The sequence below is a fragment of the Aquila chrysaetos genome, chromosome 5, assembly GCF_900496995.4.
Source record: "Aquila chrysaetos chrysaetos chromosome 5, bAquChr1.4, whole genome shotgun sequence".
Classification (NCBI taxonomy): Eukaryota; Metazoa; Chordata; class Aves; order Accipitriformes; family Accipitridae; genus Aquila; species Aquila chrysaetos.
Window position 1 is genome coordinate 14040296 of NC_044008.1, and position 19452 is coordinate 14059747.

At 40.8% G+C, this 19452-nt stretch overlaps 1 protein-coding gene across 2 annotated transcripts; it reads right to left on the bottom strand.

The window, feature by feature from the left end:
• Nucleotides 1-6: 6 nt before the first annotated feature.
• Nucleotides 7-19333, bottom strand: DNAJC2 (DnaJ heat shock protein family (Hsp40) member C2). 2 transcript variants are annotated; one of them, XM_030015244.2, is made up of 17 exons: nucleotides 19154-19333; nucleotides 18207-18397; nucleotides 17506-17581; nucleotides 14575-14673; nucleotides 11664-11805; nucleotides 10370-10450; nucleotides 9497-9562; nucleotides 7628-7719; nucleotides 7404-7525; nucleotides 6368-6517; nucleotides 5969-6057; nucleotides 5813-5882; nucleotides 4023-4207; nucleotides 2668-2768; nucleotides 1590-1697; nucleotides 665-819; nucleotides 7-127 (listed from the first exon to the last, which is right to left on the bottom strand). In XM_030015244.2, the coding sequence occupies exons 1-17, from the start codon at nucleotides 19209-19211 to the stop codon at nucleotides 53-55; spliced, it is 1860 nt and encodes a 619-aa protein (XP_029871104.1). In that variant the 5' UTR covers nucleotides 19212-19333; the 3' UTR covers nucleotides 7-52. The 2 variants fall into 2 exon arrangements, with proteins under 2 accessions (XP_029871104.1, XP_029871105.1); XM_030015245.2 differs by having other exon boundaries at nucleotides 18207-18308; nucleotides 19154-19290.
• Between the last annotated feature and the right edge of the window lie 119 nt (nucleotides 19334-19452).

Consider the following 19452-nt stretch of genomic DNA (forward strand, 5'->3'; position numbering starts at 1 on the left):
AACATGTACAGTATTTGCATTTTTATTATAAAACAAAGATTGTCAGTAAGAGTCATTTCTTGACTTTAGTAGCATTCATCACTTGTTCTTGAGCAGCTTTCTTCGCCTTGACCATTTCAACGAGTTCCTAGAGAGTTGGAGAAAAAAAAACAAAACCAAAAAAACCCTTATCTAAATGTGGAACTTCTTAACAATGCTGTGGTTTTGAACACTACATATATTCAGCCTGAAACACTCTAGCTCTCAACAGAGTGAGGAATCTAGACAGTTTAATAACTTAAAACAATTTCTCATAGAAACAAATAAATTAATGGAAGGTCAATGCTCATCTGCTTCCCCTGTAGCAGGAACTTTACCTGCAGGAGGCTAGGGATAGGACTTCACCATCTACAAGAGCTTGTTGTCAAACTGTAAGGCAGATCTCATGAGACAGACTTTCCTTCCCAGCTTCCAGAGCCACTAATTTCACTGAGGAAAACTTAGTCCTTACTGCTCTTTTGGGGTTGAGTTACCACCAAAAAAAAAAGTCTTCCCATAAGGCTCCATCTTGTGCTAGTTTGCAGTTGTCAGATACTGTCTCTGGTAGGGAAAGCAACAGTAAAAGCAAAGGATTCTAACAAGACCTGAGCTAATTACAATCCTAGAAGGAGGTGAGGTACCTTACCTTGTATCGCTTCATGCAGTCTTTTTTTGACCGGCCCGGAACAGCTGCTGCTATTTTCTCCCATCTTTCGGGAGTATTTACTGGATAAGTCTTCAATGCTTGTTCTAAAAGCTTTTGTTCTTCTGTAGTCCAAGGGGATGAATCTAAAGGTGATCCTGTTTTTAAATGCAAAAATGACAGTAAGAAAAAAAAATTAATAAGGAATCTATGAGATAAGCCCAAGAAAATATTGTAAAATCTATTATAGTTGCTTTAAAATCCTTGCAGTTTTGTGATCCAATTAGTCTGTCCCAAGGGCTACCCAGTACTAAAAACCTGAAAGAAAAGAAAAACCAACCCCGAAACTGACTGGACGAGTGGCCCTTGGGATCTTTAAATAAAGCACAGAGAAGTTAGAAGGTAACATCTTTCATTGTCAGCTGAGTGTTAGATCACTGCAGCTGCCCTGTTAAGTAGTGTTAGGGCGGCAATGTAGCTCTTCCTTTTGCGTTTCAGTAAGGAACACTAAGTAAGGAAACACAGCCTTCTGCAAGCGTCTGCAAAATTTGGAGTTGTTTGGGGTTTAACAGGAGACCAAAGCTTAGCTGTAGGATGATCCTGTATCTCAAGTGCATCCCCTCAGGCCTACTCTTACCTGAAAATGTAGCACCCTCTGAGGAACAGATAATCTCAGCATCAGCCTTAACCTGTTGCCTCACCAGGAAGCATTTCAAACTGTCACTAGTTAGCTATGGCTTGTACTGTGTGTACCAGAAACCCTCAAATCCAGTAACAGAGCCTGGATCACTTTCTTACTTGCTACGTAAGTTTGTAACAACTAAGTTTGTTTGTAAGTAAGTCTTAAGTACTTAAGTTCTGGATTACTTTCTTACTAAGATGCACAGGGGACGCAACTCTGCAAGAAGGTCTCTCTTTTCACCTTTACCTTCAAATCGTTCCGAGGGGGCAGCGCTATCCATCTGAGGCACCACACCATGTTCTTTTTTAAATTTGTCAAATGCTTTCTTGTTTATATCATCTTTTTGATGAGGGTCTATGAGCAACAGACATTGAATACAATAATTAGTACAAGAAAATTAAAGCTGGATGTAATAATAAAAACACTGTGTAGCAGATTATTGTAAACTCATAATCACATAATCAAAAAACCTAATTCCTACTTCCTTTGAAATGATGGTAAAGAGGGTGGTAGATTAAAAAAAATAATAAATCAGGGTCCAATAAACTGTACTCAAAGTATCAGGCTCTCCAACCCCGATCCTGCTTTATACTGCTCAGATGAGTACTTTTTCTGTATAAGTTTAAGCTTGAATCTGCAACTTCACTGAAATCAAAAGGGATTATTCTATCAAGTAAGGTCTGTGGCACAAAACCTGCATATTACACCCAGAGTACCAGTGTGTTAGAGGGGCAGTCGGGAACAGTATGAAAGCTTGGGTCCTCCTTGTGTAGGTATTGGAATGGAGAAACTTCTTAAACTGTTTTTTGGAATGTTTCGATTTTCCTTAAGAACTTGCTCAAGAGCCTCCTCTTGTTATCCAAGCTCTTTAGGCTCCATTTACCACAAGAGGAGATAAGCCACCTTAATTCAGGTGTCTGAGTCTGTTGCTGAATCCTATTTATCTTTTTAAAGTATCTCTATAGCTTCATCAATTTCATTTTTCTAGATGCCTTCCTTTGTAGAGAGCTTTTTCAGAGGCCAGCTAGTCCCTCTCTGAGTGTAGAGGAGCCTAGGCAACGCATGTGGCCTAGACATCTGTGCATCAAGTTAGATTAAAAGAATTCCTGAGATTCACTCATGAGGTGGTGACTTACATGATAGGTATTAGGCTGAAAATACTGAGTTACATAAATACTCCTCTAAATCTTCCATCTGAACTACATTTCTTTTAGGGATATATAGAGGATTTTCTCATAATAAAAACTCAATGCTGTTCAAAGAAAATCAAGCTGTATAGAAGCATGCAGACAATCTTGTTACAGAAATAAGGTAATAGAGATACCAAGCTTTTGGAGGCTCTTTGCTTTATTAATGACATCTTTTGCTGTTCGTTTTATTCCAGTAGCAGAGTGCAAGTTCATGTAATTGGCAATAACTTCCCACCTAAAGCAAGAATAGATAGGGTAAACCAGCGTATTACATAATAGCGTATCTTCCTACAAGCTACTTTCAAGCTCCCATGCACATTTATATCAACTCTTAAGTAAGTTTAATCATACTTAAATACAGATAAACTGTCATGGTAGCTATCCTGTAAAGCTTTCAGTCGCTAAATGCAGAAGTTTCCCTTAAGAATTCAGTCAGCTTAGGTGAGCTCCTTGGCTTCTGATATCGAAGAAGGACAGGATAGAATATATGTGTGTAAGTGCAAACCTGTAATCCTCAAAACTCTGCTCAGCTGTTGCTTTCCTGAATTCCCTAAACACTTCTGACATTAAATACTGCAGACTGCACTGAAAGGGCTGAGAAGTTACTAACCGTGTTTCCACTGCCCTCAAAAAGAATACCTAAACACCAGGTAAAGGGGCTTCAACAGGAGAGACCTGGAACAGCCCTAGCCCCCAAATTATTCCTAGTGCATTCTTAGGAAATGGAGGGGAATATTTGCACTTGATAGACAGTAGGATCATATGTAGGCCTGTGTTCTCAATGAATACTCGTGACTGCTGAGCTGCAGTGCAGAAACAGGTATTGGTATCATCTCCATAAAGAGTACGACAGCTTGGTTTTTTTTAAAAGTAAGCATCCACATCTTGTAACGGAGGCTTCAAATCTGTGAATCCTAAGTGGAAGAAGGCATTTCACTCCTGGGAAAGAACAGGATTTAAGGCATGCTCCTGTTTGATGCTTATTAGTAAGCTGATTGCCAGTGCTGTTTTCTGTGAAGCCCAGCCTTTCCCTTTTCCCCTAAAGAGAGCTGGTGCACTTAACTCATATCTCTGGCTGTTTTCCTCCTACAGTGTAGAGGAGAAACCAGCCTCACATTCATTGTGGAGCTACTGGAAGTAGCTTACACACTTGTATTCCTACCCAGCTGCATCATGGTCACTGTTCCGGTTTTGTTCTCTGTTTTAATGACTGGAGCCTATCCTGAAGTAAGCTCTGTGCAAACATGCACCTCAGCACCAAGTTTGGGGGGAAACAAGATACAGGACCAGAGCGAACTCCAGTGACACACAGAGCATGGTACCAAGAGAAGTCAAACCACAGGCTACTCAACAGTCAAGGAAAAGGAGGAAGTTTAGGGAGTCCTTATACTGACATCAAACTCAGGATGGTCTGAAAAGAAGTTGTATCATGCTTGTTATTTAATTAAAAATTGTTAGTAGTGCTTTTAACACCAAACCTGAGAAGTACCTCGAGTTAGTCCCTGCTGGGAAGAGGTTCACAGCTTTAATTAACAACTGTAAATCATCTTCTGGCCAATTTTTGCTTCCCCCTCCACCACCAGTGGATGACTTTTCTGAACTCTTTGTTGCTTGGCGCATACGAGCTTCTGCCTCTTCTTTCTCTCGCCTTATTTGTTCATTTATTTCTTCTATCTGAAGGATTGTAAACAAGCATTATTTATTTATTTATTTTTTTGTTTTACAGCGAACACAAACCCCTCTTTGTGGCATTGCTTTGAGCCTTGAATTTTGCTTAGTTTCTGTTCTGTACATGATACATAAGGAAATGGAGGAGCTTATCTGCTCCAGTATTATTTCCCTCCATCCCGCATGTAAATTTGGCCATCCCAGATTAGGAGCTACGGCAGAAATCCATCACAAGTTCACTAGGAAATTAAGTGAACGCTCCCAGGATTAAGGCAAAATTTCTTGAATCTAGTGTGAATGTCCATGCTAACACCTGACTTACAGGGACAGATCCACAAAAGTATTAAGAACCTAAAGTGACTAGTGAGGGCAGTTAAACATCCCTGTTGAATACATTGACTCCCAAATCTTCCAACCTAACTGCTACCCAAGCTTGGTTATGCCTGAAATTCTCAGTTACTATGGTTGTACTAAGTTAGCATTAACTGCAACAACCCAGATTTTAGTTACTAAGTGCTTACTCAGGGTTAGATAGCTCCATGTAGTTTGTTAGCAAGCAATTCAACAGAACTTAAGTTATCGATCGCACCTTTGTGAACTGTAATGACATCCTGAGACTGTGGCATGACATATCTTTAAGGTATCTGCTTCTGAGTATGCCTAGTCCAGTCTTGGCAATATTAAAAAAGCTATGTGTTTATGCCTGTTGGCAGGATGCTCAAACTAGGTTTCTCGCTGTCTATCTCAATAAAATCTTCCTGGCAAAAGGAAAGTTATCTGATAGATAACTTTTATTAATGCAAAAGTAGAACAGTTTTAACAGACAGAAAAGTGACTGTCCCGTGCTTGGAACACTCTCCTGGAGACTGGAAGATTGGATTCAGTCTCCTGTAGAACAAGAGGGGTTTGAGTCTTAAGTTGTCTGATGAGTAAACCTGACGCTGGGATGGGAACAGATCATCTTCCTCACCAGGAAAGAAAGTTCACAGCTGTGAATCCAAAGCAGATGAGAGAAAGTACCTTACACTTTCTGCAGGACATGGGTTCAGCCTTATTAGTCCAAATGGCTTTTCCCTGCTGCCAAAATTTAGGCAGATCCTTGCTGAGTTTTCTAAATCTTGATCACAAGCGTCTTGCTTTTCCTATACTTTGGTATCCAACCCACTGGCCCTTCCAGTGGCTACAGCCTACAGCACTTAAGTCCTTTTGTGGATCTAGCCCCAGGTCATGGATACTTAGGCTAGGATTTTTATTGCATAACAGAATAGGTTAAGACTGCCCTCCTTCCCCTCTAGGTAATTGCTACCTGTTGGGCAAAACTTAAATTCCTCTACTGTTTCTGTATACTGTACAAATGGTAGGTTTTATGTCCTTTACTAATTAAAAACACGTATTTTTTTCTCAGCTGGCCCTGGTTATTTCACCAGCCATGAACTGCACTATGTAAAATGAAGCAGAGGTCAAGTCTGCCTGAGGACTCTGAAACTCAGGTCTTTGTGTTTAACAGGCAGGATTCCACAGCAGCTATGTTGTATCTTACTTTGATTTGGTCATGTAGATTTCACAAATCAAATTATTCTGTTATTTTGATTTGACACTCAGCATAATTACCTGTTTTACTACAGCCGCCTTTCCTCCTTCCCTTGTTGTGGATGTAAGTGCTTCATTCAAGCATTGCAGACTAAAAATAAATTATTAAGTTACAACGGATAGCTAGTAGAAAGATGGGTATCAAAACGAGCAGAAATCAGCAGCAGGAAGACTTACCTTGCTAGCTCAAGACGATCACAAAGCTTTTCCACCTCCTCCATCATTTTAACACAATCTGCCTCATTATCAGAAAAGTAATTCCAGTTCTGGAAGCAGAAATACATGTTCTACAAAGTTCTTGAACTTTATTGTCCTGTTCCTTCAGACAAAGTCTTAACACACAGCATTCTTCAGCCACTACTGTGTTTGGACCTATTTGGTCAGCTTTACTTACAACTCAAAACCATATAAACCATATGATAAGTATGTGTTTTAGTATTTTGCTTTTTAGTAAACCCACTTTCCATACCCATCTCCAGCCACAAGAACACGCAAGCGTGTGATAGGGTCCGATCTAAACACACATAGTAATTTCACTGATGTAACCTGTATTTCACTATAATAATATTTAAATACCTTGCATGTCGTTCTCAGTTTTTGCCTTTCTTTCTTGATTGCTTTTTTCTGTATCTCTTTTTCCTTTTTTGCTACTAATGCTTGTTGCCTAACTTCTTCTTCCTCCTTTTCTTTTGCTAACCGTGCTGCTTCTAATTCTGCTTGTCTTTGCTGCAATCAAAAGGAAAAAACAAACAAAAAAAATCAACAAAGCCACACTGTTATAGGGTCATTCAGTCATTCAATATTAAAATGTGGTGTTTCTGGTTTTGGTGGGGGTTTGTTGTTGTTGTTTGGTTGTGGGTTTTGTTGTTTTTTTTAATACATCCATACTTTAATGTTTGGTTTTCCAAGGATTTTGAGGGAGGTGAAGAAACATATACCAGTTGGCATTAACTCAAATACTCACTATAAGGACCCCTAGTTTATAAATCCTGACTTCCTTGATTCCTTGACAACGAAGTTACAAAACTGTATGACATTTCCTATGCCTGCCCCAAGAATATGAGCTTTGAAAAACACAGTGGTCCAATATTTCTCCTGCATCATTATTAAGATAGAATCCTGCAGTGCTCCGGTATTGTCTTTTAAGTCACTTTTCAGCACCTTACAGTTCCCTTTCATTCCTGGTACTTGTTTTGGAGCCATCTTTTCCAAGCTGTTAATATTAATCAAACATGTTATGTTACCTCAAAGTGTTTCATACCAATCAACCATTCACAGACCATATGCACAAGGCAAGCAGCTGTATCCATTTTATGAAAAAGGAAAGTAGGCCATAGAATTTAATGACTGCCTCTAAACCAGAGGAAGTGTATGCAACAACAGAACTCAATTTTAGAAGTTTTTTTTGTTTCAGATCTGTGCTCCTTGTTTTCATCTCATTCTCAAACGGCTGTCAGTCTTGCACTGCCTGTTGCACAGGAATCGAAGACAACAAATCTTTAAACCCCAATATAATTCTAACAGTAGCTTTCTGACACATGTAGAAGCTGAAGCAGTGGATCAGGTGTGAATGAACCAGGGTTTTTCAACCCAAATAAAGCAGTTAACTTACTTTTTCTTTTGCTTCCTGTTCTTTTCGTTTTGCTTCTACCTTTGCTTTCTTCTCTGCTTCTTTCTTTGCCTTTTCTTCCTCCTTAAATTTCTTTATCCTGGGATCACAGCTGTATGCATTGTCTGGCAGAAGAAAGGATGCATTATGTACAAAATAAAAACAGGAGATTTCCACTGTTAGTTAACAAATCCCTCTTCAAAAAAACCAGCAGTTTGCATGCTCACCAACAAGTGTCCTGATTCTGTTCATTTCTTCTTTTTTTCTCAGTGCTCTAGCAGCTCTGTTCTGCTTTTCAATCCACCTCCTTTCATCTCGACTAAAAAGGGAAAGCATGGTTAGTTCAGTGCTAATATCCTACAGTGTCAGTCTGTTAGAAATTCACCAACAAACTTTTTAAAAGTTTCCCCACACAGACGCTCTTCTCTGAATACTTCAAAAAATGAAGTTCCAGGCCCCAAGGTCATGTCAAAAATGCTAGGCGTTTACACAATTACATAAACCTTCAAAACACTTGACAAAACATGCTGCTTATCTGTCATTGCAGGGAATGAGGTCATGGACTTTATTTCCAAAATGCAGTCCACTTGTTGACCTAACATTAAACCCAAGCAAAACAACTGAAGTGCTGGTATACAGTTTAATTAAAGGGCAGCAATATAATCAATGTTAATTATCTCCATTTTACAGAATATAGGTCCTGTCACATAAACCCATCTGCACAGAAAGAACACTTTCTATGAAGTACTGGGACACTCCAGTAAAATCATGCTGAATTCACTTGAGTAAAATACAGCTCAGGTTAAATGGATTAAAAATTGGCTGACTAAACCTGAAAATATTTGTCAGTGCTGTCAAGAAAGAGGCAAATTGAGCCCCCAAATAATGGGGGTCTATATCCTCATCCACACAACCAAATACAGAACAATATACCTTAGAACAAAGAAAACAATCCCCGTAACAGAGCAGGAGACTACTAAGAGTAGATTGAAGGTTTAAGGTTTAAAACACAAGCAACATCACCTTTGACAAGAAGGGATAACAAGAATCATGACCATCTGAACAAAAGCTGAAGTGTAGTTCTCTCTCTGAAGTACAGCATACTATGTACCATTTGTCTAAATGTTTTTAAAAAAGGACACTAATGACAGGAATAAGCACAAAAAAGAGCTATGCAAATAATTCAAGAGCCTTCCAATGAGAAGCCTAGAGATTAATCTGTGTAATTTATCAAACATACAAGTGATATGGAATTGATTACAGTGCTTTCACAGAATCTTCACAGGAGCAAGAACATTGGGTCCAGAGAGGCTCAAAAAAATTAACAGCAGGAAAAGGCATTAAGAGAAGAGGAATGAAGGCCTAGCTATAGCCTAAATATGGCAGTTTTTAGCCACAAAGCAAGCTAACCACTGACTAACTACAAAATTGATTTCTATTCAAACTTGGAAGAAGAGGTTCATACAATGCCAGTTATGGTTATACAAGGATGACTAAGTGAAAGGTTGTGTCCTGTGAAATAACGTGTTAGACTAAATGATTTGCTGCTCTAACTTGAACATTCTGTGTTATAACTGTAGGAAGGATAAAAACAGAATGTGTTTTCCAATGGCAACATGGTCTGAGTAATTCAGCAACTATCACTACATCAACAAATACACAATTTTTATTAATATCAAGCCATCAGAACTAATCTCTCTAAATTCTAGAAAGTATCGCTTGTCTCAGCACAGTTAATAAAGAGTTGGAGAGAGAAATGATACCTGCTTACTCATCCACTCTGTTCTGGCTCCAGGTTCAACCTGTGTTTGGGACTTGCTGGAACTGCAAGTCTGAACTTAAATGAACACATTTCAAAGCACCTCAGAAACACCTCTGTGATGCAAGCAAGAACTACTTCAATTACACAAATAAGACAAAGAGAAGCCCACAGTCAGTCCAGTTCAAGTCCATGACTGACTACTAAGCTGGGAGAGTGGAATTCAGTCTTAGTTCAGCTACCTTTCTTCGTATGACTTACAGTCTAATAGAAAGTTGGAAAAATCTTGCTGTATCAGTCTCTCAGTCTCCTGTCAAATTTCTTTTTACTTACATACCATTCTGCTTTTTCTTTTTCCTCTTCATCTAAATAGGAAAACTCTCGCCAGGAATCAAAATTATACCTACAGTAAACAAAAGTAAAAAAAAAAAAAATAAAAAATCAAACAAAGAATGAATGAAAAAAACCCAACCAAACAGCAAAACTATTACAAATAATCTACCTTTTTTACTATTAGGTTTTTGTAGGCAATTATACTGTTATTTACAGTTTATACTACATAATTTACAATTATACTGCACCTACAGTGATTCCACTGTGTTAAGTCAAAACACAAGATGCTATTGAAAGTACTGATTTACATCTATCTGTACTGTAGGACAGAGTGTATTTTAGGATGCAATCAGTCTCACCAACTCTAAATGTCTACAGTACAGTTGTCTAAGCTCCCATTACAGGCAGTGGAGATACAGTGCAGTCTTTAGAGTTGAGAGAGAAATTAATTTTAATCTTTATGTAAGCATCTGTATTTGTCAGGTAAGTTAAGCCATAAACTCTACTGACTTTACTGGACTAGACAGACCTCCCTTAACTAGGGGAGCTTAAATACCTAGTAGACACCTCCACTAAAAAAACACAAGTTACGTGAGATGAACCCTACTTCTAGTCTGTGGGTCAACTCTGTTCGCAGCCATTGTGGTCAGAGAACTGTCAGAAGCTCCCGCTTTAACTGTGAATTTACAACATAGATGCATTAGCTACAAGAAAGCCAGCTCAGTTTGTGGAAGGCACCAAAAAGCTGTGGGTAATTTTGTGATGTTAGTAGGTCAGAACAGACCACAGCCTACAACCTACGTACAAAAGGGTCTGCAAGCCCTTCATATCACGTCTTGAATACTGTGAATAGAAACTGAGGTATCGGCTAACTTACCAAAATGAATAGAATGCATCTACCTCTTCAAATGATGAGTTCATGTCCCCAAGTTTAGGAACATTTTTCTTATTTGACCACCTGAAAATAAATGGATATATTCAAGAAATAATATACATAATCTTACTTCATAACATGGCAGTGTTAACTATGGAATCAAAATAACACATCAGAGGCTCCCTCCCACCAACACAGAGGGGCACCAGGAAAGAGGAAGAAAATGGGAGAGTTCCTTCTAAACATCCTCCAGATTGGGCCTTTTTTGGGGAGCTCCCCCAGAAAAGCAAACTCCTCCTGCCCGAGTTTGGTGTGCCTACAAGGAGACCTGATGGAGCACAAGCTATCTTTGTAGATATTCAATTCTCCACACACATTCTCCTGGTAGAAAAGCTTACAGAAAGTGGATAAAAGGTGCTCTGTGAATAACTCAGCTCTGTGGTAGGCTACAGGAAGTTTCCCACATACTCTAACAGAGTACGAGGGAATAATGCATGCTCTGCCTCCATTCCATTTTTTCCCTACAAAGAGGGAAATCTTCCATAGGCTCTAGAATTTTTTATTCCATGACACTGCATCCATTTCCAAGCAGAGAAGGGAACAACCCATCTGACAACCACAGATCCAGGTCTGAATCTCTGGAATACTTGATAAAAGATTCAATAAATCTACTTTAAATAATCAACGGATTGTTCAGAATGTGTTGTAAAGTGCCTCACACAATAAACCACTTTTTTTTTTTTTCATACAGGTAAAAGGTGAAATAAACTTCTATTGTGACAGCCTTAATACAAAGTTAATTGGCAAGCATGAATCAAATGCAGAAAAAAAGTCACACACCTTAAGAGAGAACCACCAAATATTGATAGTTACTTATCTTCTCTTTTAACCAGCTAAATTGTGAACATAACTATTGTCTTCTGTTAATGTCTCACCCTCATAAGAAAATCATAAAAAAAGGAATTTTTAGTCAGTAGCATACACACACTTGGTATAGTAAATAATTTTAAGATGAAACAACGTGTTGTACAAAAAGGACAGTAAGTAATATGGCGCTGAGAACAGACTTTTTTGGTTTTTTAATCTCATCGGTCAAACTCAATGCCACCAGTGTGACAGTTCAGTTTATTTTAAAATGAAGTAATAGAGAACGCACTATTTTACTTGTATTACAGTTCTAGCAAATTAATGCATCTCCCAGCATCCCTTAAAACCACACTTGTTACAAACACAATGCCAGAAGATTCTGCAAATACTGATTGTGCAGCAACAGCAGAGGCAGTCTGACATAGCTTACCTGGCATTTCTTTCAAAAACTGGTGAAAAAACTTCAAAGAAGTTTTCTTTTGCTTCACTTTTGGAAGGTACAGAATTATCAAAAGTAGGATCTATGCTGTTAAATGCTCGTCGTTTCACAGGATCAGATAATATTTCGTAAGCTGAAAAAAAGTTACCAGACATAAAACATGAGACTAAAGTGAGTCTTCCCCACAAGGTGCGAATGTTACAGAAAAGCTTCTAAATGTTTAAAAAGATGCTCTCAGATCTGTGTTTGATCTATCATTCTGTACAGCTTGATATTTAGTTCTTTTAGTGACACCAAATAGCATTGCTGTCAATTCCTGTTAAACTAAGTAGGAGGAAAATGCTTATGAAAAACACCACATTTAACCATTACAATGTAACAAACCAGATTATATTTAAAATAATTTTATAGCAGTAAATTCAGTTTAGGCAGTGGGAATTTGGGCATGACACCTTCAGGCTTTTATCCTACACCAGATCCTTGCAGATAAATTGACAAAACAGTCTACTAAGACAGGCATGGAGTAAAAGCAGTCTCCAAGTTACTATGATGTCAGAACTAGCAAGAACAGGAGCCATTCATTAGAATTTTTGCAGCTCATGATGAAGTTGTATTGAGACTTGGTGGTGTGGTTTAACCCAGCAGGCAGCTAAACACCACACAGCTGTTCGCTCATTCTCCCCCAGTGGCATGGGGGAGAGAATCAGAAAAAAGGTAAAAGTCATGGGTTGAGATAAAGACAGTTTACTTGGACAGAAAAGGAAGGGAAAATAATACTAATGATAAGAGAACATTTAAAACAAGTAATGCACAGTGCAGTTGCTCACCACCTGCTGACCAATGCCCAGCCAGTTCCCGAGCAGCAGGCAGCCATCCCCTGGCCAACTCCCCCCAGTTTTATTGTTCAGCATGATGTCATATGGTACGGAACATCCCTTTGGCGAGTTGGGGTCAGCTGTCCCAGCTGTGTCCCCTCCCAGCTTCTTGTGCACCCCCAGCCTCCTCGCTGGCAGGGCAGTATGAGAAGCTGGAAAGTCCTTGACTTAGTGTAAGCACTGCTCAGCAACAACGAAAACATCGGTGTGTTACCAACATTATTCTCGTACTAAATCCAAACCAGGGCACTATACCAGCTACTAGGAAGAAAATTAACTCTATCCCAGCCAAAACCAGGACACTTGGAAGGAGTATAAAACACCACATAGCTACTAGCCAACACATGCACACGCTCCCAGTTTTCCTGTTCTTGCAGTTCTGCAGCTGGGGAGCACCTCATTACTGAATCTTATAACCTGGAAAAAGCTACACACTGTCGCTTCAGTAAACTCTTGTTTTCTCTCAAGAAGTGTGGAATTACTTTGTCTGTCAGTTCTACAATACCCACTATCTTTCAATAAGAGTGAAAAGTCAAAGGAATCAAATTCACATTGCAATCATTCACGGGCTTCTCTGACTGCAGACCACCGCACCGTGAAGGTGAGATCTACATGATAAGCTGGAGGAGACTGTGGTGCTCTGTGGTTCTGTAAACTGATCCCACTGCATGTGGTAATGGAGAGAGGAAGGAATCCAAGGGACCACCAATGAGCTGCTGTCTGCTAGTCTTCCCTTCCCTTCTGGGAAGGGACCTGCCTCTGCCAATACTCTAAATGACCCCAATTACCCTCTACATTGCAAGCTAGGAGCTTCAATAACCCTCATACCATTTTCCTGATGCAAGAAATTCCACACACATCCGTTGGTTCCTCTCCCACTTAAAAGATGTCCTTTCCATAGAGATACCCAATTCTACTCCCACAGACTGAGTTCTCCCAGTACTGTATCTCCCACTCATTCCTTTGTCAGACCCAGCTTTGAATCCCACCTATGGACTCCTGCCTTTCCAAGTTTCTTCTCTCCATTCCGTTACCACTTACTCCTACTCCAGATTCCCCTTCCCTACCACTGCATTTCCTTCCTCCAGGGTGCTGCCTGGAAGCATTACTCCTCTTCCATGCCACTTTGTGCTTTCCTTTCTGTTTATCCTTAAACTTGGATAGTAAGAAGTCAAGCGGAAACATATTTCGCTCCTTGCATGTAGAACACAGAGCGTATTCCTTAATTCAGGTGTCAGGTTGCTGACAGGATTGCGACTACAGGAAAAAAAAAAGTCCTTTGGCAACTTTTTTCCTTTTGACAACTCCAAAGGAGGCTCAAGACATCATTAGCTTGTCTAAGATATCATCTAACATTTTAACTAGTATTGTAAGAAGACACTCAGAAGAAGAAAGTTTAGAACACACAAATTCCAAGATTTCCTCCCACCTGGACCTTACTGAGTCAAAAAAAATTGTTTAAAATAAACGAAAAAGCCAAACTCCACAGCATTTCTAGAGGCATAAGTCATACACCTAGAACATTCCCTATGGTTCTGGTGTTCTAGGTCACTACAGGCAAGAAGGGAAATGTTATCACTCGGTCATCCATGGGCAAAAAAGAGCAGCTGAAGAAACTGATATCCTACATCAAATCAACAGATGTTCTGTTGGCAGAGTAAGCGAATTAGAATTCAGTTTTTCCAGTTGCTGTTGGTGTCTTAAGGGAATCACTTTAGAGCACACCAGTTTATCCCAGGTATGTGGCTACCTCTAGTGGTTCATCTTTGCATACGCTGCTACAAGCGTTCACGTTCTGTCACCAAGTAGCACGGCAGACTATCAGCTGCATTCCCATACTGCTTCTACCCAGAGGGAAGTTATGTTAGTGTGATCTCGATTTATTGAGGCAGTTTTCTAAAATGGAAAAGAACTTCTCTGGCTTTTTAGTAACTGACAACTCTTTAAAAGCCTAATAAAGCACTACAAATACATTTCAGATTATCAGGTAGATTGAGAGAGTATAATAAAAGAGATCAATTGCTTACCTTTAGTTATGCATGTAAAATAATCATTATCACCTTCTCCTATCTGTTCCCCGGCAGCTTTTCGCTTGTCTGGATGATGTTTCAAAACCATGGATTTATCTAGCAAATAGATACATTACGTTTAGAAATGCTTCATCATCAACAGTTTATTTCTCACAAACTGCAAAGTAACACAATAATTGCAACTAACATTTCTCTAATTAGATACTTTAAAAAAACCCGCAAAAACCCAAACACCAAAAAACATCAGGAAGAAAACAGATAAGAGTTAATGAATTTTTCTTTGATTTAATGCTATTGTCATAATTTAAATTATTTCATCTTTGCTGGGACACAAAATAACCACAACTCAGAAACTCTATTCCACCTTCATCAGCTGAAGAAGTACTGATTTTCTGGGACTTATTCTACTATTATGCATAGCGAAGTCCTTCAGTAACTGTAAGTGTACAGTTAGCTTCAAAATGCATAATGCAATTTCAGGACCTTAACTGTGCAAGATTGTACAATTCCCTGTGCAATCACACTGAAAAAATAAAGAATAATCATTAATGTAATTTTAGTTGTTATTTTTAATGAAAAGCAAAGTAGTTCAGATAAAATAAAAATTGCATTGTATCCCTTTACTCAAGTTCTGCACACAATCCAAGATGAAACTAGCAAGGAAACTACAGCCATGAGCCTGTGAAGACTGCTGCACTTACCCATGGATAACATTAAGCACACACACGAGACTTCATGGTCAAGTTCTCTCTCTACTTAGGCCTTAAATGCTGAGATATAACTAACACACACAGATTATCTACTAAAGTTGCTACCAAGGTTGTCTTCGTGTTTAAACAGCAAAACCAGATTTTAAACCGACATCTTTGCCAATAGGTCTAGCCATATTATCCTACAACATAAAATGTACCTTCTTGGCTCACTATAAAATACTAGAGAGAAGATATCATGCAAGTAGTTACAGCAACCTGCCTTTTGAGAAACGAATGAGAATCCTTGTTAAAAATAGGAAAGCACAGTATATATTGGTGAGAAAGACTCACATCTCTAAAGCGTGATAATTGAGTGCTGTTAGGATCCTGAAGAGAGAGATGCCCCAGTTCTTGCTCGAGAAGAGTAGTGAGACCACTAATCATCACCAGAATAGGTGTTGCTCTATGCTATTGTTGTGGTTTAAGCCCAGCCAGCAACTAGGCACCACACAGCCACTCTCTCACTGCCCCCCCGCAATGGGATGGGGAGGAGAATGGGAAAAAAAAAAAGGTAAAACTCACGGTTTGAGATAGGAATGATTTACTAACTAAAGTAAAATAAAATGTAATACTAACAACAACAATAATAAAATATAGTAATAATAATAGTAATGAAAAGGAATGTAATACAATAAAACTAAAAAAAGGAAAAAAACCCCAAACCCCAAGAAAAGACAAGTGATGCACAATACAATTGCTCACCACCCGCTGACCGATGCCCGAGCAGCGATCCGCCCCTCCCGGCCAACTCCCCCAGTTTATATACTGAGCATGATGTTCTATGGTATGGAATATCCCTTGGCTAGTTCAGGCCAGCTGTCCGGCCATGCTCCCTCCCAGCTTCTTGTGCACCTCCTTGATGGCAGAGCATGGGAAACTGAAAAATCCTTAACTTAGGATAAGCGCTACTTAGCGACAACTAAAACATCAGTTTGTTATCAACACTGTTCTCACACTAAATCCAAAACACACGGTACCAGCTACTAAGAAGAAAATTAACTCTATCCCAGCCGAAACCAGGACAGCTACATTAGCACATGCTCCATGATGGCACTGCTAAGCAACATGTACCTGAGGCAACATAATTTCCTGAGTCAGTTGGTAATTTGCTGATTTCCACCCATTTTCATTTGGGAGTAACTTAATCTTCATCTGTGCTTTCACTGGGGACAGTGATTCTACTCATACCAGTACAGTTACACAGGCAATTGTTTGCCAGATCAGCTCACAAAACCATCAGCTTATTTCATAAAGGCTACTGAACAATCTTCAGAGTACTTTTAAATCTTTCTCCACTAAATACCTGCATCCTTCTTGCAAAGTCAACTCTTGGTCACGTTGCTTTCTAGGAAAAATGTTCTGAAGCCCAACATGGTGTTCCTTCACATGCAAGTACCACAAAATACCCCCAATCACCTGCATGCACTTTTGAATCATGTCTTGATTTAAGACACAGGCCCATGACATCATCAAGCAGCACAGTGGCACTTGAAGTTCTATGGTTTACTTACCCAAAATGGCAAGGAAACTTAACCTCACAAGACTACGTTTTTAACAGCTTGGAAACATCCCAGAGATCCAGCCACAGGAACTCTACAGTTTTCACACGGTAAAATGACCAAAGAAGAGCAAAACCAAGCTTCTCAGCTTGGCCTAAGTAACTTTTTGTTACTTGAATACCCCAAAATTCAAGAGCTACTGCTCCATTCCCATGCAACACTCAGTCTAATCAGAATGATAACAGTAGCATACTTCTTAACCATCCGCTAGCATTAACGTGGCACCTAACCACTGTAAGGGGGCTTTCAGTACCAACCTACTGAAATACATAGGGCAGGGCTAGCTGTATTTCTCTGCCTTTCACTGAGCCTGGGTGCAGACTCAAAAATGCAGAAACGTACAGTTATAGTCTCAAGGTTGTTGACAAAAAAAACCCACAAGCAAGAAAGCTGAGATGTGAACTCAGTGATATTTTTGAATTCCCTAGCTTTAGGCCTGGGGATTTTGGAGCTGTGATGTGAATTTAGAAGGCTGGTAAGCAACGCAAATCAAAGAGCAGGCATTTTTAGGCCTGTGAAATGGCAAAAATCTTGTCCGTGGCATGTATGTATTTTCATGTGGAAAACAGTTGTGTACATCTGAAAGAAAGGTATGCTTATGCAGGAAAGGTACTTACGAGCTGCTTTGATTTGTTTCTGAGTAGCCCTGTATCGTATATTTCCTAGCCCAAGGACTGCATAATGGTCTTGATTCTGAGGGGGGGGAAAACAAAAACAAAAACAAACCCCTAATAAACACTGGTAAATGCAACCTAAAAAGCCACAACACATGCAGAAAAAGAGTTCTTCTCCCCATCTTTTAAAAGCAAGAGGCAGAATTCTTCCCTCTCTCAACAAATATTAGAAAAAGAACAATTGTCGTAAAGGCCATAACTTTTGAATAACCAGATATTAATAAATTAAGCCACTGTTACAGAAATTCAAGTAGCTTAATCTAAATTGGATTCAAGCACTGAATCCCAGAAAGTTCAATTACTGAAGAACTGAATTGCTGTCTTTAATATTAAGAGTGCTAACGCAATTCCAGAATAAGGAGGCGGCAACAGGGAGGGGAGACACTTTTACTGCTTACAGGCAGTAAAATGAAAAACAACAGTTCAAGACGAAGATCTTATCCTGCTGTGCACTTGAGTTTGCCTTCATCAACTGGTTATGCCTGGGAAATACAAACCCAGACATAACGGTAATGGACACAAACCAATTCAGATGGGGGTGGGAGGGGAGGAGGAAGGGGATCTTTAGCAGCTGGGAAGAGCAGATAACTTTGACAGGAGATTTCCAGCAAAAATAATAACACTAATCTATATCAACTGAATACCTTCCAGTCCTTTGGATCAAGGGTTTTTAACATAGGAAATTCTTCAAGCTGCAATTCTTCATCCCCTGATTCTTCAGACAGTTCCTTCTCATCTTCTAGCTCCTGGAAAGAGGCAGAAACATTTATGTTTCTCCTCTTAATAAATGCTTCAAACCATCTTCCCACAGGTTCCACTTGACAGAGTACTGATGCTATAAGCAAAAACATAAAAACGACTTCACCTTCTGCGTTTTGGTTTTTTTTGTTGTTTTTTTTTTTTTTTTTTTTTTTTTTTTTACTTCTTTTACATCAAACCCCACGAAAGCACTGCATCGCACAAGGCTACATTGCCAAACCTTCCAGTTCGCTCTAAACCCACCAGACTGCTAGACTGCAAGAACCCGAACACATGCCTCTCAGACGGCTATCTTCCAAACGCTTCCCTGCGTTCTCCAACCTGGAAAGGTGCTTTCAAGTTAAAGGAACGCCCACGTGAAACGATCCTTAGTATCTTCCCGGCTTTGGCAACGGAGGAGGAAACTGCGGCAGACAACAGCGAATTCGGGTCGCTCTCCCGTGCCTTCCCGCTCCCCCTCTCACAGGCCACTCCCCCGGCCGCGAAGCCCGACTTGTTGCTCACGCACCGCCGCGAAACGAGCACCCGGGCAGAGGCAACGCGTGAAGGGCACCGACCTGAAGTAAAACCGAGAGGAAAGCCCTCCGCAGACGCACGATTTTGCACAGCCCGAGCGGGCGCTCCAGGGGTGGGTCTTTCCCCCTGCAGCACGCCCTCGCTCTAACCACGGGAAAGCCCCGCTCCTGGCAGCCGCGGCAGCGGGGGGGGATCCCGGCAGCGACGCCCCGCTCCCCTCCCCGAGGCGCCGCCTCCGCCGGCCGCGGCTCGGCTCCAGCTACGGCCCCGCGGCCGGGCCGCTCCCGCTCCCCCCCGAGGAGCCGGCCGTACCTACCTGCCGACAGCGCCCGGGTGACGGCCGTGACCTGCCCCTCCTGCGCCCCCCGCAGCATGGCGGCGGCGGCGGGCGGCGGGCCGCAGCGAGCCTCGGGCCTGGGCGCCGCCGGGCCCCGCTCGCCTCGCCTCGCCGGTTGCCAGGAGCCGGCGCATGGAGGCGCACCGCGAGCGCTTCCGGGGCGGCGGCGTGCGGCGGGATAAACGGCCCGCCGGGGCCCCTCGCCCCACCGCCTCCTCCACGCCGCCTACGTCGCAACGGGGCCGGCGGCAGCCCGAGCCCGAGCCCGAGCCCGAGCC